Source organism: Thamnophis elegans, chromosome 13 (genome assembly GCF_009769535.1).
Source record: "Thamnophis elegans isolate rThaEle1 chromosome 13, rThaEle1.pri, whole genome shotgun sequence".
NCBI classification, from domain to species: domain Eukaryota; kingdom Metazoa; phylum Chordata; class Lepidosauria; order Squamata; family Colubridae; genus Thamnophis; species Thamnophis elegans.
Genome location: NC_045553.1, coordinates 30,043,460 through 30,067,026, shown reverse-complemented (window position 1 = coordinate 30,067,026; position 23,567 = coordinate 30,043,460). Strand labels below are relative to the sequence as shown.

Below are 23,567 nucleotides of genomic sequence, written 5' to 3'. Positions count from 1 at the left end.
TTTGTTCGATGTTTAATTCAATAGAATAAGCTTGTTTTTCTTGAAGGAGCAATACACATGTATTTGCAGTTACATGGGACATTTAACAACCAACTTCAAGTCTTTACACATTTGTGGTATATATCTGTAACTGCACAGAATTCACGTGTGTTACAAAAACCTTAATAGTGTTCTTTAAAAAAAATACTTGGTATATCCGGTACATCTAAACATGATCCTTATGAAAACATTCTGGCAATGTGTCAGGGCAGCCACAGAAATCTATCATCTAAACATTGGGTAAAACACTGACAAAAAGCAACCACCAAATTCAGTTTTGTGACAGCTTTAATGGCACAAAATTTTATAGCTACACCTTATACATGTACTGTAAACTGTATATTATCATGTTACAAAGTGCTAACTAAAGATGAAGAATGCATAATCACTTTGGCTCATTTAACTCCAATAATTTCAGCAATAGGTCTTTTGTTGTTGTTGTTATTATTTTTTAAAGTGATTTCTTAGTTTTCGGATTTCATTTTTAAAAGTAGTAAATGGTTGAATTTGTTTGCTTTGTTTAGTGTTGCAGTTCAGCCTGCTGCTTTTTCTAATGTGCGAGCTTATGCATTTCTGCTTGATCCTATGTAAAAATATCGCATCCCATTTTTCATTCACTGTTTTCCCTCAAACTGTAAACAAGTATAAAGCTACTTAATAATGTTTAACTTAAACAAAGCATTACAACTGATATCTCTTTCAAATTTTAACAAACTGGTCCATTTTGTAATATAAAAAATTAGGATATTTCAAGCTTCTAATCAGTTAGTAATAAATACTGCTTTGGAACACTGCAGTGGCAACCAGCTCAACAGTAATCAGGTACATAAATGCCAATGACATTTTCCCATCAATTTTAATCTCACAGATGCCTAAATAATATTGAAGGTATTGATTCACAAGCATATAAGCCTTCTAGCTTATCAAATAGTATCCTGCAGATTAATCATAATGTATTTTAGACAGGACTGAATCCCCCCCACTTTTTAATAAAAATGGTCCAAATTTTATACATATGTCATGGTCCAATTATAACAAAATGCAATAAGATAACTGGTTTTGAAAAGTACTCTGGACTTCTATACTTGGTTTTTAATTGTTGCTTTAAACAATCTTTATTCTATTAAATCACCTCAAAATTATTCCAAAATCCACACAGGAAATAAATACATAGTTGCAAGTAATACAAGTGCTACTATTCAAAGCTGAAAGGGCAAAAAACCCCAACCTCTCATGGGTTTTCAAAAATATGCATAACTTACTGGATGGAAGGGAGAGGGGAGAGAGAGAGAGAAAGATTGAGATTTCCAGTAAATTATAAAGAAACAAGGCTGAAACAAAGCTTTTTTAGGAATGGATATCATTAAAATCCTCTTCACTTCACACACTTCACTTATTTCAGTGGTACTAACTATTGTTCTTCCACTATTAAGTTTTCAGAGGTCTATCAACTCTTAAGATTTTGAATAAGCTTTATTGTCAGTCTAATAAAGTCACAGAATCTACTGATTTCTGCCAGTTTTAAAACCAGCGATGCTTACCTCAATATGTAGCATTTGAAGCCTTCTTTAAATTAAGCTTACTTACTGATGGACATCCTCGATAGCTCCTGTTGCTTTCTTGGCAACAAATACTAACCTATCAGTAACCTCTTCCAGTTTTTATTGAGTCCCTAAGTCTAGTATGCAATCTTTGCATTGCTATGTGGTTTCCCCTCTAAATACTCATCAGACGCAACTTTGCTTACCTTCCAAGCCTAGGCCCAGTCATCTAGGTGCTACCTCCTGCTATGATTAACATGCAGAGCACATGCATGAGCAGGAAGAAAAAATCTCAGCAGGTACCACAAACACATATACATACACACATATAACAGCACCTGGATAACCTAGTCTGGCATCCAATACTAAATGGGCAAAGTCAGTACTTCTGTGTGGGGGAACCACAGTCGAATGATGAAGTCAAAAAACTTCTTTGGAAGAAGACAAGCTATTTCTATATTCGCCTAAGCAAACTATAGGAGTTTCTCCATGAAATACAGAGGAGAGCTCAATTTGAAGGAAAGCTTTCAAAATGACGCTATAAAGCTTAAACATTAAAAAAATCTATTTAGCAATATTGGTCTATATAAAATTTAAAAATCTGAATTAAGGGGAAAAGCATATCTGAAGCAAAACAATGTAAAATATTCCCATTAGTGAGATTTCTAAGTACTTACCCAAAATCTTTTATGCTATTTATGACTGTAACGAAGATTTGACACCAAAATCCTTAGGATTTCAGCAATTGCAAATGATTCAAACCATGAATATGGAAAAAGTGGAATTCAACCACAGAAGACAGCTCAAAATATTGTGATTTTAAAAAAAAAATCAGAACTGCAAGACTGTTCCCAAGTAATATACAGGTATCTCTTTTTACACAGAGTCTAAATACTTCAAAGATACTTCAAGTCAAACTACTCTGAAAGGAAGACTTCCATTAAGTAAACTGTTGAAGAATACTAGAAATTTCTTCGCATGCAAATAATGAAATAGTTTTTAAAAACCTAAATGTTGGCCAATGCTATTAGAAATAAATTCACTACTTCATGGAAATACAACCTAATGACAGATACTTGGTATTCAAACTTGCCGAGGAATCAAATTCTAATTCTTTTTTGATGTCTGTGAAGTTTTTTGCCTCCTGAAATTAAAAAAAAAAATTAACCCAAGACAACTGCAAAATAAATTGCAGAGTGAAAATAAGCCTGCTAATTATTTTTGATTTATAAGCAGTTAATTATCAGTCTCTTTTAAAAATGGGAGTTGTCATACTGAAGATTTCATTTAAGCACTGGGCAGATTATTTGGTATTGTAATAGAGATGGCAGAGGCATCACTGATAATGATTATAATTTGCTGGTGGCATTTTTGCACTGAAAGAAGCCCTTGTGACATGTAGGCAACTGTAAACTCGGTTAGGCAACTCTGATGTGTCCTGCAGGATACGGAAGGTGGTCGGGAAAAGACAACTAGTGAAACACCTCCACAGGGTTCCAACACAATACTGAATTCCAAGAGTTAGTGGAACCGGGATATGTATAAAAAGGTGAAGGTTGGGGCGGGGGAGGAAGATCATGCTTAGAATTGTCTCAAGTTCCAATGGTACTAGTAGGACATTAATTCCTTCACAGATCATCACAAGATTTCCAGGATTTGTGCACTGCTTCTTTCAGTAAGTGCTAGCTGAAGGTGTGGTCAGTCGCTTTCCAATGTAGATACTGCAATGAAATGCAAAGCAAAGTACATTGGTGCTTATATCTGCTTCCTGTCCCAAAGATATTTTCAGCTTACTTTATTCTTCCAAACTATGCTGCAATTCTAACATCCATCAAGAAAATAAAAATGTATTAAGGAAATATTGGTACTTCTTTGTACCATTTTTTTAATACAAAGCATGCAAACATGATGTGCAGCTAACATGCTTCATGAAGAAAATGATCATTAGCACCTGCAGTTGGCAAAGAAAGTAAAACGGTGCAACTCTATGGTTAATTTTGTGTAGATGGGCAGGGAACTGAGTGGTGGTGGCATAATGTTTAGAATGCAGTACTGCAAGCTAATTCTGATGACTGCCAGTAGTTTGATTCTCACCGGCTCAAGGTTGACTCAGCCTTTCATCCTTCCAAGATTGGTAAAATGAGGATCCAAATTGTTGGGGGTAATATGCTGACTCTGTAAACCACTTAGAGTGTGCTGTAAAGCACTATGAAGTGGTACATAAGCCTAAATGGTATTGCTATCTCTACTTCCATTTCTTTAATTAGAAGTAGTTGCCTGGTATCTGAAAAAGCACATGGTACTGTGCACACTTTTCTCCTGCATTCCTGAAGTATTCTTTGCTATTTATTTATATTAAATCTGGACAAATATAAAATATATTACATTATTTAGAGCACAGGAGTCAAACTTGCGGCATTATGTTGCCTCATGTGACATTTGTGATTTTTTTGTCCCAGTGCCGCGGGCTGCCAGTTTGACTCCCCTGCTCTAGAATATATAACCATTGACAGATTATTATTAATGTAACAGATCAATAGTAATTGTTTGCATGGAAATACTACAAGCTCCTTGGTGTTGATATAGAAAATTAACTCCAGAGCTAAAATCATTATCTCTGGTTTTCTACATGGATCTAAATCAAAACATAACCAAGTAGATCCCACAAGTATTATTCCTCACTTACAATGTTCTCCTCCCCAGGCAAAAACTACATAAAGGCATTGTTGGGACCATTCAAATTAGTCTTTTAAGGTAAAGGGTAAGTAATTGTAACATTATCAGGAAACATGGAAATTACATATATAGCTTTTAAAAACTGACAACTGTTCCTTAACAAAGTGTAGGGATTGTTCTTGTTGTTTATCAATGATGGATACAAGAAGTCTAAAGTAACAAACACACTTATAATTGTTTCCACTGCTTATTCCTAAACTGGCTGCTTAATAAAAGCTCAAAGGAAAAACAAATCCCTCAAGATGGGATATTATATACATGGCAGCTAAGAAGAATTCGATGTATCTTCCATTCATTACGACCAAAAGGTCCCCAGTTTTTTTCATCAGGGTAACTCCAATTGTTATTAAGAAAAGCTTTCATGACATCTATAATGTACATCCATCCTTTAACCAAATACTTCTTGCAGTTTAGCTCTGGATTCTGTTGTTAAAGTAACACTTCCTATTTAACGTCCATTCTGACTAAGGAAGAACCTACTCACAGAGATCCAAAGAAACCCAGGAGGAGCTTTCGGAAAAGCAATAGCAGGAATTAATTTTCTCTCTATAGTAGAATGATGGGAAAATATTTTAGGGTTTTTCTTCCCACCATTCTGCAGCTGATTTTATAATGTCCCTCTCATTCCAGGCAATCCTACACTAACTCTGCTATACAATATTGCTCTAGCCATGGATATGCTTATTTTCTTCTCTTTTCAAAAACACTGGCACTCTCACCAGCACTATTCTTGGAAGTTGCTGGGAACAATTCTGGAATTCAAAGCTTAAGAACCATTGAAAATAATCCTGTCATTCCGATCACTCAATGTATGTAGTCATACTTACCCTAGTCCCAAAGCCAAAACATGAGATATGAACAGAGACGGAATGAAAACCTTAAGAAATTCAGCTGAGAAAATGCCACCTTTTTTCATAGCTCCACTTTTTCTCATACTTAAAGACACTGCTCGTTTAGGATGTCTGAAGTGAAACTCCCTGAAAGAGCGGGGGGAGGGGAGAAGGATAGAATATATTGTATAGAATATATTGAAAACAACAATAAAGCAAGAGTTAAGAACGGTAATGGAAAGCCCTCTTTCAGACATGAAAACATGGACTAATAGCTGAGAAATCTCTAACAGAATCATCCCAATTTTACATAACAGGAAATCTGCATGTCAAACTTTATTTGCATTTTGTTATAGATATTTCTTCAAATTTAAGAATCTTAAACCAGAACAGCATTCTTGTGTATCCAAGAAATATCAGACCAGTCTTAGCAGAAATAAGGAAATGAACAAATTCAAATTAGTGAGCCATGATTAAACTATTAAGTCTTGCTAAATTACTTCTTCGATATTTTCAAGCACGGAACAATTTTGCTTCCATGGTGAATACGTAATAAGATCAGACTATAGAGGGCCACAGGAGCAGAAACTGTTATGTTCTCATGCTGCTGGTGAACAAAGCACCCTTTTCACTCTTATAAAAATAGGCAATTTATATCAAGAGGAACTCCAGTTAGGTTTGATTCTTTTCTAGAAAACAAACCCAGGGTATTTGTGTTAACAAGCAAGGCAACAAAAATAAGCAAATTGATGGTTAATCCCCAGGAACGCAGCAGTGAGTAACATTTTAATGGCTCTGCTGTAAAAGTAGTAAGACGACATTCAAAAATTACGTCATGGAGGGGCATTTTCCTTTTTTCTGCTTTTATTAAGGTAGAGGTGATAAAGAACTGCTACATCTAAATTATGATCAACAGCTTTCGTGGATTTCTTGCCCCAAAATTGCAAAGCTAAAATTTGGCAGCTCCGTTGAAAGGGACCCAGAATGTGCAAAATACTTCCAAACAGCTGGTTTTGGGTGGTTCATTTGAAAGGTAATTTTTTGGACAGGTTGGTGGGATATCCTATACTAAAATATCAGTAAGGGTAGGATTGGATAGTAGACTATGCTGCTCTGGTAGGTCCTGAGGGGAGAGAAGGAAAGAGGGATCTACACACAGATGTATTGGCTACATGACCCATAAAATCACTGTAAAATCTCTTTGGGTTTGCCCAAAATATGGAATAGAAACATTCTGGGTTTTGTTTCTGTCAAACCTTGGTCAACCTGAAATGATTTAGCTGAAACCTATGGAACCACAGTGGTGTGATAGGAAAACACGTTTTTAATTTTGAGCATATTGTAACTAGGACTCTGAGGCTGATGCAAAGCCAGGGAAAGAGTAATTAGTGTTTTCATCCTTATTTCTATCTTTCTTATCTAGAAATACTATAAAAGGATGTTGTTTTCTTTGACTCCTATGAGTAGCTACTCTTCAACAGAAGCACTCTAATAAGGATGGATGGAAATTGTGATAGGATTTTTATATCCTTACAAACATGAAATTCAGAATCTGAGCTTACTTTTTAAAATTATTTTACAGGGTCTTAGGTGCTCTTTGAGCTTGGTTGTTTTCTTTCAGATATATCATTACCAAACTAGGTAACCTCATCCGTGCAACAAGGGAGTGGGGTTTGCTCTCATTTTATGGCTTGCCCAGTTAGTGTTGGTGGGAATGGTCTTGGTGGCTGTTTGATTGGGTTGTTGTTTACTCTTAGCTTACTGAAACTTATAATTAAAATAATTATTTTAATATTCTGTTGCAATCAACATTTCTTCTCAACAAAAGTATATTTATTACAAAGGATTTCAACTCACTTGGGAGGAATGTTTTCTGGTCTACTTGACCAATCTGATACCCAGTCAGCACTTTTCTTCAAAACGTCCACATCCTTTTCGCCTTCTACTGTTTCCTCTTCAGACTGAAAATACATAATGAATAAATTCTGTAACTCGTTTAGTTCAATTGTTCCTCTTGGTATTTCCTACAGAGCATTAATCAGGAGATAGGCAGACTATGCTGGCAATTCTGAGAATTTTATAAAAATTCCATTCAGGAACAACAACTAAAAGATTTCATTTTAACCAGTTTTATGCCATTTATAAGAAACTGTGCTTTGCTTATATAACCCACAGCATGCCTTTATCAAATGCATTCTTTTATTTCAAAAAGTAATTATCATAATACAAAGAATAAACATAAGCCATTAAGTTGGTCTGAAATGAAAAGACTTAAAATACAGCTGGGAAAATAACTTAGTTTGACAAAAACTGAACAAATAATCTGTTTGGTACATAGTTATCTAAAAGTAATGTATCTCTTTGCCCGGTCATCTTCTCTTTCTATATTTAATAATATTCTTATTGCTTTGACTTTTTTGATTCAGTTTACAATGGACCTAAACTTTACAGATCCTGAAGTCCTAGATAGCAGTTAAGTGTAACTGTATTGATTTAAGTATCCATGAGATTAAACAAACATCTAAAAGTTGCAGACAATTTACTACAGAACAACTTCTAAAAATATGACTTACAGTATTTATGAGTGAGAGCAATATTCTTAATTAATATCCAAAAAGTTTGTTCAGGGTAATTTTAGTTACCCTGCCACAAAAATTAATATATTATCTTAAGCTGTCTTAAATAACCAGCTGCTGACTGATAATTTCTGGGAGGCACAAAGGTACACAAGTATGTTATCAAAGATTTCTTGCCATAACAATACAAGTTAAAATGCCTGTAAGAGCACAAAAACTTCATTTTAAATAAAGAGAGTACCTCTCCACTGGAAAAAAATATACAGCAATCAGATCATTTATCAGGATTAGATAGTGAATAAAAACTCACTGCTAGAATAGAGTTTTTAAATTGTGCTACCTTAATCCTTCACAAACAGGATTGTAGGTAAACAGAACGAAAATACCTGAGAACTATTGTCTTTACTTGTGTGCATTTCCACATCAAACATTATCTGTCCATCTTCTTGAGGAGAAGGACTGAAAAGAAAAGAAAGATATCATTGTTATTTTTCTATAGAATGTGATTACAAAGCATTGTTACGCTTGTTTTCATTTACATCTATTACAAAATATATATGCATTTAATGTTTTTCTATCCTATTAATATCTGACAGTTTTTAGTGGCTCAGATAATGAAATATCTGTGGTACTTTAAAACTGCAACTTAATCACTAAACCATAAAACCTTTAGATACAACAGGAATAAGATCAATACAATATAAATAAAAAGACAATACAGTATGTTGTATCATTAGAACTCTCTAAAGACTAGCTTCCTAAAGTTTCTTCCTGAAAGCTATCAAAGAAAGGGATAACCTGATTTCTACACCCGTAGGATATTCCTTTCCTTTCCTTGACTTTCCTTTCCTGTCAGAAGTGAAGGACTACAAGGAATTTCTCAATAAGAGATCTAGTAGATTGGATCTATTCAAGTTGGGAGTAGGCAGTCCTGCAATTATCTGGTATCAAGCCAAAAAAGATTTCACAGATTTAAAACTCAAAACTTTAAATTGCACCTGGAAACCAGCTCATAGTTTCCAAGTAGCCTTTAAAGTACTGATAATTACCTTGCAAAATTCATTGTGCTTATCAAACTAAGTGATAATGAGGGCAAGAGTTATTGCAATCAGGTCCTTCTGCAGAATTAAGACTGCAATTAGTGCCCCATCTGAAGTTGAGCAAAAGTTCTCTTTGCCACAGCTTCTACCTGCTTGAGGAGGAAACATGAGTCCAGAAGGATCTCCAAATCAGACTTATTTCCTCACAGGTAATTCTTGTCTATCGGGAGGAATACTGGTGTTTCTCTTAATTCTTTTCTGAGGAAACAGGCAGGGCCAAAATTGAATAAATGCGCATGAAACTACTTTATAATTTTAATTGAGGAAAAAGCCAATATTGATATATCTGCAGTATAAAACAAATGATTGTACATTAATGTGTTGGTTATGGCTATGGCTGGCCTTCTCTAAATTAGAAAATTCAATTCAAACAGTTTTTTATCTGGTGCTTTCTCAGAGGACTGCAAAGACAGTTAAACATTTATGTTCAAAATTGATAACAGCATTAGCTGCTAAGACTGTCCTTGGCAAGTGGATCTGAAATAACTTAACTAGGCACATAGGAATACAGTAATTTCTGATCAGTAATTTATTGCAGAAAAATTATGAAGAGGGATTTTTTTAGCAACTGCTAGATATTAAATGTGAGTTATATTTAAAATAATCAACATTCACTTTGCTTGAGACTTTTTCTTCCATCTACTCTATATAAAGCTATTCTTTTTGTGACAGGAAATTCATTTTTTGTTTGTTTGTTTTGATAATGGTTGATTAGGATCAGGTTGTTTACCCTATCTATTTGATAATTAACTTTCACATATATCTACTGGAAAACTTTCTTTGTCTCTGCTTATGTGCCTTTCACTTGCTCCTTCCTTTATTAAGGAGTTCCTCTTTATAGGAGTTGAACTCCTCCTCTGTTGTTTTCTGGGAGGAAATACAGTCACACCCACCTCCACTAAATCATTGAGTATCTCATTCCTGAATGAGCTCTCTTCCTTGGTAAGCAACATACCAGCATCAGACTTAAATTGATGTTTAAGACATCTTTAATCTGATTAAGAGAATTAATCATCAGATGCATAAGAGATGAACGATTACTAGCAGGGCATGCTTCTATTTCTATAATTTGACTATAGGAAAAAATACATTTTTATAATACTTTAAAAGCTAGTGTTGTGCTTTTAGTTTTATTATCTTTGTGACTTCCAATAATAAGTAGATAATTTCTTATGTAAAATAACCGCACAGAGAACTAGCATGAATTCCTAACACATGCAACTTCAGTGATTTGATGAAAATCTGCTTCATAACACATTGAAAAACAAGGCCACAAAGAACATTTCATTAAAAGAGGCTTCAAACTTTTAAGCAGTGAATATATCATCTTTAACAGAAGCAGTCAATTTGAGGGCACAGATGTAATATAACACATCACAGACCTAGTGTACTAATGAAGGACTGACTTTTTAATTCCATGGTATTAGTGCCTTGTTACGTTTATCACCACTTTAACAGAATACAATATAAACATAATGGATTCTTGTCCACATAATTATTTTTAGTAAAGAAACAGGTTTCTGCCCCAACCTATTCCATAAATACTAAGTATCTAATGCAAAGGTTCTTCAAAAATAAACAGTAGATTTAAACAACTATTGATTATCCGGGGCAGTTACCCAACTGCAAAATATTTTTCCTTCAGAATTTCCTTCTAGCCTCCCATATATAATACAAAAAACTTTAATAAAATTGAAAAAGCTCAAAGTCCACAAAAAGCAATTTACATATTTATATAGCAACTCTCTTTCTCTGTCTCTTTCTCTGTCTGTCTGTCTGTCTGTCTGTCTGTCTGTCTGTCTGTCTATCTATCTATCTATCTATCTATCTATCTATCTATCTATCTAATCTATATACATACATATATAAAATGTACACACACACACACACACACACACAAAAACCTCTGACTTAATACGAGGCATAAGTCCAGCTAAAACTGCATTCTAAAAAATGAAATACTAGTGACAGTTCCAAAAAATAACTCATTCCAAAATATTTTTTAAATGTAAACAATAAATGCTTACCTGTCACAATGAGAACTACCCCTTGAACTGTTTTGTCCAGACTCATGCTGAGCATCAAGAAGTATCTTCTCCATATCTCCATTGTGGATGGAAGATGAAGAAGGAACATGTTCTAGACCCCCATTTTTTGCATTGCTGTTGTCATTGTCATTCCCGTTCCCATTCATCTGCAGTTCTACCCAGGAACCTATTGAATAGACAAATATCTCATCAGAAATTATAGGCCAAGTCCAAATACAGCATTTAACACTTACATGCAGAAATGTGCAGTCATATCAAATTTTGACAACTGGGAAAAAAAGAAAATAATGTTTTATTTATTCCCAACTATTTTGATCTATTCTTGTAAAGCGTATATGCAAACAACTTTCTATGTTTCTAATTAGTAATTATAGAAATTAGGCATTATTAAGAAAGTGTTTTAATTTTGTAAAGTAAATAGAATTGTTATTTCTGGAATTCTAGATAAGAAATCATGATAAGGATTAAAAAAAAATAACTGAAATTATCTCTCTATAGAAAATTCACAATTTGCGGACTTCCGGTTTGGGCGGGGGCCTGAGGGGGTTGTTGTTTTTAACAGCTCCGGATCCTTTTAACAGCTCCGGATCCTTGGCTGCGTTAAGCTATCTAAACAGTATCCATCAACTGTTTGACAGTTTGATTACCTCTTCTCCGGGCAAAGGAGAAGGTGAGAGCTATGTGTGGGCAGTGCTCCATTTAACCCCCTAGAACATAAATCTGGGATGGGAAGATGGAGCCGCCCAGTAACATACTAGATTCTCCGCGTCAAGGACCTCTTCTGTCTTTTTTGCAGAATGAAGGTACATGTCCACCCTCAGCTCAAAGATTGATTTATTACTGATTTCAAAACAGGCAGAACTGATACTGGTGAACTTCTAATTGTATGTATAAGTCTTTAACTCCATTTTTTAAAGAATTCCTTTTGACAATTTACTTGCTAGAAATACAGAGAAAATGGCGCCGAACAGCTTTGTAGGAGGGGGTCAGGCTCTGAAGACATAGATTTCTATGGAGCTCAGAACATTTAAAGATCAATAAAATAGAAGTGATTTATTACCAAGCTAAATAGTAATTTCTGGACAAGCGGCTTGCCTGGATTTAGTAACTGGGTGGAGAAGATTAAATCTGGAATGGCTTCTAAGCAGGAGAAACTTGCCCCCCCCCCAATGTGTCAAAAAGCGCTGGTAATTCTCTGGCTCCTGAGTCTAAATTACAGTCACTACTCCCCCCCCCAACTCTTCCTACCTGTGCAGGAGACCCTTTGACCAGAGAAATACTGCAAAAAGAGTGGCCTTAGCCGAGGCTTTAAAAAATCATGCAGTTGCAATGGAAATTAAAATAAAGGAGGAGATATCTGCTGCTCATAAAGAATTGTCAGAAGAGCTTATGGACTCGGTTCAGACTTGGAACCAGCAAATTAGAGACGATATTCTTGAGGCTTTTAAGTGCCTATCTGGTTATGTCTGTGGAATTGAAGACAGATTGGAAGATCTTAATGATTCTAATATTAATTTGGTAACGAAAATGGATGTGATTCAACAAAAGGTTGGTGATGCAGAAAATGAAATTATAATGTTGCAGTATAGACAGATGGAATTTGCCTTAAGGATAAGAGGCCTCAATGAGAAAAATCAAGAAAATTTGAAGCAGATTTTCTCAAAAGCCTTTGATCAATTGATGGGAAGGTCAGGAGGGAATTTTGACTGACAAATTGACAAGATATATCGTGTTAATTCCTGGCTCACCAGACAAAAGCAACTCCCAAGAGATATTGTGGTGTACTTTGCTACGAGAGATATGAGGAATTTGATATTGCAAGAGTCTTACAAAACCAAGCTTCAAATTGGGGGTCAGGAGATGACTGTTTTGAAGGAAATACCACCTAAAATGTTGAGATCGAGGAAAGACTATGCCTTCTTAGTTGATGAGCTCAAAAATCGTCAGCTACAGTTCGGATGGGAGGCCCCAGCCGGACTTGCAGTTACCTATCAGGGGCAAAGATATCGTCTCAACTCAGTATGGAAGGCTCGAGATTTTTACAATAATATACTGAAGGCTGGACATCCCCCCCCCCCGGACCTAGAGAAAGAGAACAAGAAGGACAGAATAGACAGCAAGTTACTCAAGGACCACCAAGGCTGGACCAACTTCCTCTCTTAGAACTAGAAGGGGCGAAGGAGCAAAGACAAACCCCGCGTGATTACCAGGCGAATGGAACAAGAGTTAAAAAAGCAACAAGCTTTACAACAAACACATGCTACCGTCCAAGAATTCACAGGTTGTAGGTCAGAAGCAGTGCGTGGAGCCAAGCCGAAAGCCAACTTACAGGATTTCCAGATGGGTCTTAAAAAGCTTCAGGGAGCTAAAGATGACAACTAAGTTCTTAACCTGGAACGTCAACGGTTTAAACTCCCCACAGAAAAGGAAGAAAATAAATCATTATCTGAAACAATTTAAGAATGATATAATTTGCTTGCAAGAGACTCATATTAGATCAACTGATCAGAAATATTTGATTAATACAAGACTTGGACAACACTTTGTAGCTTCTGCTCCTGAGAAGAAAAATGGTATAGTTATTTACTTAAGAAAGGACATGAAAGCCGAATTAATTGAAGCAGACTCTCAAGGAAGATATATTGCAATAGAACTGGTATTAGAAGGGAAAAAATACTTCTAATGGGAATATATGCTCCCAATCAACAACAAGATAAATTTTATAAAATGCTCCATACAAAGTTAGTACATTGGGACTATAGATCTTGCATATTATTGGGTGACTGGAATGGTGTTATGGATACCAAGAAAGACAAGAAGGGTCTTCGGCAAAATATCCAAATGTGAGGGAAATTACCCAAGCCCTTTTTTGATATGATGGATGATTTCGAGCTGAGAGACATCTGGCGAGAAAGGAACCTAGAAGAACATGACTTTACATTTTTTTCCGATAGACATCAATCCTTTTCTAGGATTGACTTTATACTAATAACCAATGATTTGCTTTCTAGGTAAAGAAGACAAAGATATGTTCCAGAGCTTTATCAGATCATAATCCGGTTTGGATGGAGTTGGAATTTGGGGTGCAAGCAAGAAGGACTTGGAGATTGAATGAAAACTTATTTAGATATGAGAAAAATATTAATGAATATAAAAAATTGTTAAGAGAATATTTTGTTTTTAATATGAATAAGGGTACATCTATGGAAATGGTTTGGGATGCAAGTAAAATGTATATGCGAGGAGTTCTAATAAATTTAAATAAGTTACATAGACATAAACAAGGGGAAAAGAATCGAACTAGAGGAAGAAATCAAGAAGAGAGAATAAGAGTTAATATTAAAACCAGGAGATAAGAAATTTAAAGAAGCAATTACTTTATTAAGAGAGCAATTTAATATGCTGATGTTAGACCAGGTGGCCACTAATTTGTTATACGCAAAACATAACACTTTTTGTACACCAATAAATCTGGTTGATGGCTAGCATATTTGATTAGGAAGAAGCAGAAATCTCGCAATATATCGAAATTACATTATAAAGGGAAGGAAGTGTATCAACAGGATGAGATTCAAAAGGTTTTTCGTGAATTTTTCACAGGACTGTACATGAATGACAAAATACAAGGTTTAGATATAGATAGATACCTGGATAAAGAAAAAATACCCATAGTTAAAGACGAGCAGAGGGAGAGACTGAATAAACCAATAACTTTGGGGGAAATTCTCCAGATAATTAAACAGCTAAAGGTAGGGAAAGCACCGGGTACAAACGGGCTGACATCGGCTTATTACAAAAATTTATAATTAGAAATGGTAGAACCTTTTAAGGAACTATTTAATAAGATCCAAATGGAAGGGAAGGTACCCCCACCTTGGAAAACAGCCTTTATATCCCTGATACCAAAAGAGGATCAAGATCTTACTCAACCAAAAAATTACAGACCTATATCATTACTCAATGTAGATTATAAAATTTTTACTAAAATACTAGCGAATAGGTTAATGTTGGTTATTCAGTAATTGATTCATAATGATCAAACAGGTTTTATACAAGGGAGACAAATGAGAAGTAATGTAAGACAAATTATTAATATACTGGAATATTTGGGAAAGAATAACCAAATCCCTGCTACACTTATATTTCTAGATGCCGAGAAAGCCTTTGATCGAGTGAATTGGCAATTTTTATTGAAAATAACGCAAAAAATGCAAATAGGAGAGCATTTTTTACAATCAATTAAAGCAATATATCAGGAACAAACAGCTCAAATCATAGTCAATGGAAGCTTAAAGGTACAAGGCAGGGTTGTCCTCTTATCCCCATTACTGTTTATTATAACTCTGGAATTATTGTTGAACAAAATACGGGGATCAGATGATTTACAGGGAATCAAGATTAGGCATCAAGAATATAGAGTATGCGCTTTCACGGATGATTTGATTATAACATTAACCCAACCACAGGAATCTAGTAAGGTTTTAATGAATATGATTAATCAATATGGCCAAGTGTCCGGATTTAAAATAAATTTAGGGAAAACAAAGATGCTAGTTAAAAATATGAACACTAAACAAAGGGAAGAATTAGAAGGAATGACAGGGTGTGAAATAGTTAAAAGGGTTAAATATTTAGGAGTCTATATCTCAACTTCAAATGGGAAACTATATAAGTATAATTATGAGCCACTATGGCGCAGCATACAGACAGAGATGAAAAATTGGGAAAAATTACAATTATCTTTGATGGGAAGAATAGCAGCAGTGAAAATGAATGTTTTACCTAAATTTTTATTTCTTTTTCAAATGATACCAATACTTTAAAAAGATGCAAATTTGCCAGAATGGCAGAAGGGCATTAATAAATTTGTATGGGCAGGGAAGAAGTCAAGAATTAAACTAAAAATAATGCAAGATGTGGGTGAGAGAGGAGGTTTGAAATTACCAAATTTAAAACTATATTATGAGGCAGTAGTTTTATCACTAATTAGTGATTGGATTAATTTAACAGATGATAGAATACTTAATATTGAAGGGCATGATTTGGTATATGGTTGGCATGCTTATTTGCTATATGACAAAAAGGTAGACAAGAACTTTAAAAGTCATATTTTAAGGAATGCTCTACTGCGGGTCTGGAAAAAATATCAATATAAACTAAAGGATAAGATACCTATGTGGGCAATTCCTAGACAAGCAATAGAAAACATAAATATAGTACAAAAACAAGATGTAATTACATACAGACAGCTTCTTACCTTAGAAAGAGGTGTATTACAATTAAAACCCTTGAATGTACTAAAAGAGGAAAAGGCAATTCAAACATGGTTTCAGTATGGGCAGTTACAGGCCAGATGGAAAAAAGTTCAAAAAATTGGTTTTATGCAAGACGAGGATAATTTATTAAAACATATTAGAGATCAAAGTCCAATGCATATAAAGAGACTATATAATGTATTAATAGAAATGGATTCGGAAACAGAATTAGTTAAAGACTGTATGATAAAATGGGCACAAAATTTTGAAGAACCAATAATGTTGGATACATGGGAAAAGATTTGGGTAAGAAATGTAAAATTTACACAAGCCCAAAATTTGAGAAAAAACTTTTATAAGATGTTTTATAGATGGCATTTAGATCCTAAAAAACTGGCCTCTATGTATCCGAATTTACAACCTAAATGCTGGAGATGTGATTGCGCTGATGCTACATACTATCATATATGGTGGACTTGTAAAAAGGTTAATGCATTTTGGATAAAAATATAGTGGATTATGCAAAATGTTCTTTAAAAAGGATAAAGTTTACCCCTCAGTTATTTTTGTTAGGTATAATTACTGATTGTACAGTTATAGAGACTAACTTGATTTTGCATTTAATAACTGCAGCAAGACTTTTGGTGGTGCAATACTGGAAGAAGGAAGATTTACCTACTATTCAAGAATGGACATTAAAAGTAACAAACCTAGCAGAGATGGCTAAAATATCAGCATATCTCAAGGACCATTCAAATGAGAGATATAAACTGGAGTGGAGAAGATGGATTGACTATACTCAAAATAAATATGGGACTAAGAAATTCCAGATAGCTTATGACTGAGGCAACAAGGAATGACATAATCTGTTTAGAGTTAGCCTAACAAAGAGGAGTTAAAGCTCAAATGATAGAGGATATTAATTTTTTTACTTTTAAGTTTACTTTAGAATATTTTTGTTAAAGATTTATACCCTGTATTGGTTCTGGGAAATCGGGGGAGGGAAGGTTGGGAGGGGTGGGGTTTGGGTGAGGAGGGGAGGGGAGGGAAGTAAACATTTGTAAAAGGTTTTTTTTTTTTAAATTTCAATTAAAAAAAAGAAAATTCACAATTTGCAATAAAAAGCACACACATTGAAAATACACTATTAACCATTGTCCTCACATCTAGCACCTGCATACTGGAAGTGATCATTCCTAGGTTTAAGAAACTCAGTAAAGCTGCTCTGGCTAATTACCCTATAAACCTCTTGAGCATAATTAATCTATATGCCAAGAAATTATGTATGCAACTTCAGGGCTGGCTGGTACAGAATATTCTGTCCAAGGAGCAATAGGCTTTAGAACAGGAACGTTTAAGTCTTACAACATATGGGTGAAAGATACTTAAGTAAACCTACCACTTTATGTTGCACTTGGATTTTGAGAGTACCTTTGATTCCATCTGAAGAGAAAATCTTGTGAGGTAAATTTTATGTCTCCAACTATGCCTACTACTAATTTAGAAGCCACAGAAGATATACACAGGCCTGCAAGTAAGATGGACCCTTTGGGGCATCTTACAGATAGTAAGTAACTTGACCCGGATTTGGCAGAGCTTTTTAATTAGCTGCTCTCCTTTTCTACCTCTAGTTTACAGACTTGTAAGAACTGGACTCTCATCTCTCTAGTGGCCAGCAAAGGTTCAGTGACTTTATAGAGATGATCTTATCAAAGATACCGGTTGCTCTCAGAAAAACATTACAGAATCTAATTTAACACTGTAATCTTCTGATTATACAGCACAAAGGTCTATTTTTCTTCCTCCAAAACTCTGGATCAAAAAATTGGAACATCCAAGGGAATATCACTGAGCAAATATACTTCAGATCCCAATGGGCTCCAAATGCCATCCTTCAGCTGGAGGCTAATTTACTTTATTAGATTTTTTAAAGGAAATTCTACCTTTATTCTTTTATAAGTAACTCAAGGCAACAAACATGCACAACACTCCTTCCTCCTACTTCCCCCACAACAATAACCCTGTGAGGTAGATTGGGCTGAGAAAATATGACTAGCTCAAAGTCACCCAGCCAGTTTTTCATGCAGAAAGCAGGACTAGAACTCATACTCTCTTGGTTTCTAGCACAGCATCAGTACACCAAACTGGCTCTCTACTAAAGGTAGAGAGATTCATGCTAGGGTGACAATTTTTAATTTTTGGTTAAAACTGAACTTTTATCTAATAGACCTGATTACTGTAATAATCTCTGACAAATTCCATTTAGGCTAGAAGCAGATCCCATTAGTTAAATTGCAGTGTGTGCCATGATTCTTTTAAAAAAATGTAATCTGCCCAAGAATGGCAAAATCAACTGAATTCAGCTCCTAATAGTTTTGCTCCGGAATTTAGGACTCAAACAGCATTTCCAACCAAACATCATTTCACTTTGAAATTGCTTAAATATTACACAATATTGTACCAGGCTTGATTGAATGTTTTTCCATTTGCTCTGTTGGAAAGCTTCCCTATGAGAACATACTTGCCCTTTTGGCTCAGGAGTAGTAAATTCAAGCATTTTATATTATACTGCAAACATTTTAAGGGTCTATACCAGGAATGTCGCATCCCTGGTATAGAACTCGCATCATCACGACAGCATCATGTGATATATCACGACTCCCCCCCTTTGCTAAACCAGGCATGGGCATGGCCAGCATGTGACAGATCTGGCCTGTGGGCTGCAGGTTTGACAGCCCTGGTCTACACAGTAAATGTATTAAGACTACTAGCAAGCTTTCCTAGCCAGATGTATATATTCTGCCTTTTCTTGCCACATTTGTTAAGTGAATCATTGCAATTCTTGAATTAGTAACACAGTTCTTAAATGAATCTAGTTTCCCCACTGACTTTGCTTGTCAGGAGGTCACAAAAAGGGATCGCATGACTCTGGGACACTGTAACCGTCATAAATGTCCGTTGTCAAGCATTCAAATGTAAATCACATGACCATGCGGATGTTACAAGAGTTATAAGTGTGAAAAATGGTTATAAGTCACTTTTTTAGTGTCTTAACTTTGAACAATCACTAAATGAACTGCTGTAAGTCAAGGACTACAAATCTGTCATGGCAAATCTGTGTCCATGCTTGGATAGAATTCTTTTATTGTATATATGATCTTATTAACTGAAAATGGAATTTAACTGTTACTAATAATCATTAGACAGGCAGACAAGTCAAAAGCCGATGCGACGTTTTTAAAGGAAAAGAGTCAAGTTCTAGTCCATCCTCAACCTTGGAAGTTCAATGACTTTGAGCCAACCCTCTTTCAACCTAACCTCTCTAAATAGTTATTATTGTGGAGGAAAGGGAGAAGGGTATAGCAGTATTATGTATGATGTTTTAAACCTATAAACAGAATCCATATTATAAATGTAACAAAATAAAATCATAAATCAACTGCAAAATCAAATCATTTGGCATTAACTTGCTTTAAAATGCATTAAAAATAATCCAATAATTATAGCAAAATCCCAAAACTTAAAACAGTACATTTGAAATTAAAAGAATGTTAATTATTAAGAAAATTAAACTAAGACTCCTTTGAAATAAAAATCTATTTTTTATTATATTTATTACCTCTAGTTTTCTTCATTTCAACAACAGAATTTAGGTGAAGAAATTATGTCACTACTACTAAGCAATTGGCAGTCAAAAAATCCCACCCATCTTTTACAAATTACTTTTTAAAAAATCTACATGTAAATCCAAGCATACTATGTCTTCTACCCACTCCTGTTCCTCTGTGTGCAGCTATTTTATATCACATCTACAATTCCACAGTAAATTCATAACTGTTTGATATTTATATAACTATTTAGCCGCATGGTTTATTGTCATGTGGATATTATTTGCTTCTATGCTTGGAGGTTATATACATAAAATATTCTAACAAGGAGGTAATGTAGCAATAACCTGATGAAATAACAGAGGCATTTTAATACGGTTTACCTCTCTGTAAATATACACATTCCCTCTCTTTATGTGTCTATAGTCTAATCATATGACTGAAGTTAAAGTATCTCCTAGCAGTCCTGTCCTGTTTTATAATTATTTAATAACGTTTGTAACTTGCCCTATTCCTAGCAGATTGTGGACAGTTTACAACGAAGTAAAAGCAATTAAAAAACGGAAACACAACATTAAAGTATCAGCAATAAAAGAACAATGGGTACCCATAAAATTTTCACTAAGGCTTGTCTGAATATGAATGATTTCTATGCATTTCCTTTGAAACTATTAGGGAACCACATTTTCTTTAAGAAGGCTAAGAACACAATGCAGGTCAAGAGCCGAGGTGGTGCAGTGGTTAGGGTGCAGTACTGCAGGCCACTTCAGCTGACTGTTATCTGCAGTTCAGCGGTTCAAATCTCACCGGCTCAAGGTTGACTCAGCCTTCCATCCTTCCGAGGTGGGTGAAATGAGGACTCAGACTGTGGGGGCAATTTGCTGACTCAATTTGCTAAAAATCTGTAAACCGCTTAGAGAGGGCTGAAAGCCCTATGAAGCGGTATATAAGTCTAATTAATAAATAAATAAATAAGAAATATTTACACCAGGTTCAAATATTTCCTAAAAATGCAACTGAAAATAATATCTGATTGTGGCATAATATCAATGCAATAAATTAATGCAATTGTATTAATTATACTAATTTACCCCCTCCCACCAAAAAATCCAAACAAAAGGGTTTTTTTGTGCAAGAGTTCAAAATAAATTAACAAAACATTAACAATAACAAAACATTAAACACAAATCATAGAATCCTGGTTAAAGACCAAAAACTCATACAACAAAAACATTATATACAGTACTTATCCAAAAGATACGTAGTAAAACTCAAAGCTATCTCCCAGAAGTTGAACTAAAATTTACAATAGAGGACCTGACTGACCTGGATACAAGAAAATAATACTATATACACAGGATTTGGCAGCTAAATAAATACATTCTGAACACTCCAGTTTCCACCCTGGCCATCATCTCTAGCTCCTTTTCTAAGGTCACTAGCAAACAAATTACTCCACTGAAGCATCCCTTCACAATTCACTTATTCCATAACTTATAGAGGTATTTACCCCTCACAATTGTTTGTGAAATCCTTTTTACAACCCAGCAACCAAAGCCCATTTATGCAAGTTTTCCTTCAACAAAATGTTGAAAAGGGTTCTAAAAACTGGATTCAAACTCTCAGTTCCTTCTATCCTGAAAAAAAGTATCACTAATTTGTACTTCTTTTACAAAGCTCCATTCCATTCTGCCTTATAATACCCGGAGGCCAGTCACATGCCATCACTTCACCTCATCAACTCTGTCCATAAACCTCCCACTGTTAACAGGAATGACTCTCCTTTTGGATGACTGTTCCACAGCAATCATACATATTTCTCTCCTTTTTAACCTGGCAGCAATCTACCATACAAGGACAGCCACTTTTCAACCTGAGTAGTAAACTTAATCCAGTGCAATAACTACATTCCCTGTGGCATATTGGGGGGGGGGGGAGGAGTGAGGAGGAAAAACAAGTTTCTTCAAGCATCAGCACTAAAAGACAAATACCATGACATAACAAACATCAGAAAAGTAGACTCATCATTATTCTGAATACGAAGAATAAAAACAGTACAGAACAAAACACTTAAGACTGTTCCGTACACACTTTTATCCTAATGCCTTTAAAAGTTTCAGAGTTATTTTTCAGTTATTTTTAAATGGGCAGTATATCATCCTTGATAGCTGTCAGGGAGGAAAAAAGGACTGACTTTTTAAAGCTAAGAAAATAAAATGGGTAATAAACTTTAAATCTTGAAATTTTTTTTTAAGTATAAGCGAATGCTGAGATGCCATCAGGAGACAATGTTGGCGGAACATGCCGAAGGTGCTTTTTTTCCAAAAGGCAACTGAACTTTTTCTTTGTTTTCTTTGAAAATGTTTCTATTCTATTCTATTCTAATAGAATACTATTCTGTTTTAATGGAATACTATTCTGTTCTAATGGAATACTATTCTGTTCTGTTCTATTCTGATGGGTGGTAAAATATCCCTATTAACTTCCAGAGACTGGAGATTCCAGGTTGAGGAAAATACCTTCTCAGCTGCTCTTCTCATTTCAATGGGGCTACTTCCCATCGAAGGGCAGCTCATCCCCTTCCTATTTATCTCCTTCTGCCCTCCCTCCCATTTTTGAACCAGGGGCCTGAAAGGCTCAGGAAAAAGCAGAGAAGATCCAGACTCCCATCCCCAGCTGACTCAAAATCAGGCCGATGCTCTAAGCCGATCACCCTCGCTTAGCTCAACCGACCTCCGAGGGCTGTTGTGTAGGGATGAAACGGAGGGAGAGGAAGGCAATGTGCCCCATCTGAGGCTGCCCAAAGAATGATGTTCAAAACAGTTTAATAATATCAACCGCTCTCATTTCCCCCACCAACTCCCAGGCTGACGCGAAGGTATTATGGGGGTTATAGTCCAAAGCTCCAGAAGACTCCAGGTTGGGAAAGTTGAACCATCCGCTCAGGTGTCCCTTCGCCCCCCCCCCCCCCCCTCCCTCCGCCTGCCACCCACCCTTTCTCTCATTGGTCCACAGGCGCTCGTGCGGCCTGGGGACCAGCCAATCCCTGCCAAGCAACGGCCCATTGGTGTATGGGGGGCTAGTCGCCACTTGAGGGGGGGGGACCCACTTCTTCTCGCGGGGGAGCGGGGAAGGTTGAGGAGGGGAGGATGAGAGGAGAGATGAGGAGAGATGAGGAGAGCCGCCGCAGCCGCCCGCCCCGCCCACAGCCCACTCACTGTTGAGGCCTGGCTCGGTGGGCGTCCCCTCGGGCGGCAGGTTGTTGTTATTGTTGTGGTGAGACAAGTCCTGAGGGGACGACATGGCGGCGAACCGGGGTGACGGCGAGCGCGGAGCTGGTCCGTCCGAGGCAGCTTGTGGAGGAGCGGAGGCAGCTCCCGAGGACAAGACCGGCAGCGGTGGCGGCGGCGATAACAGCAGCACAGCTGGGATCGCGAGTGGCTATCTGTACGCTCCCCGACGCCAGCCCCAGCGACCCCGCCTCCGCCGAGCTTTTGCGCACGCGCCGTGGAAGCCTGGCGCCTAGCCGGGGCAGAGGCCCCGCCCACCCACGCAGATGGAGCCTTTCCTCCCTGACGCTCCTCACGTAGGCCATTCGGAGCCAGAGAGGGCGGTGTAGTCTTTCCCAGGCGGGAATGCGCATGCTTATCCTCGATCCTCGCACGCAGCTTTCCTCAACACCCCCTCCGCCTGGTGGTCTATTTTTTTTCTTTTGCTGCGCATGCGCCGAACTGGGGAAAGTATAGCTTGGGATTCGTATTGAAATCGGGGTACAGCAACTTGGGATGGTTTAAAAAGCTAAGTAGGGTGGTGCCTGGCTCCAACTTGGATAGG

At 36.3% G+C, this 23,567-nt stretch overlaps 1 protein-coding gene across 1 annotated transcript; it reads right to left on the bottom strand.

Moving 5' to 3' along the window:
- Positions 1–309: 309 nt before the first annotated feature.
- BNIP3L (BCL2 interacting protein 3 like) lies at positions 310–23,239 on the bottom strand. The gene is made up of 6 exons (XM_032229418.1): positions 22,952–23,239; positions 10,850–11,036; positions 8,109–8,181; positions 7,004–7,107; positions 5,144–5,293; positions 310–3,301 (listed from the first exon to the last, which is right to left on the bottom strand). The coding sequence occupies exons 1-6, from the start codon at positions 23,034–23,036 to the stop codon at positions 3,253–3,255; spliced, it is 648 nt and encodes a 215-aa protein (XP_032085309.1). The 5' UTR covers positions 23,037–23,239; the 3' UTR covers positions 310–3,252.
- Between the last annotated feature and the right edge of the window lie 328 nt (positions 23,240–23,567).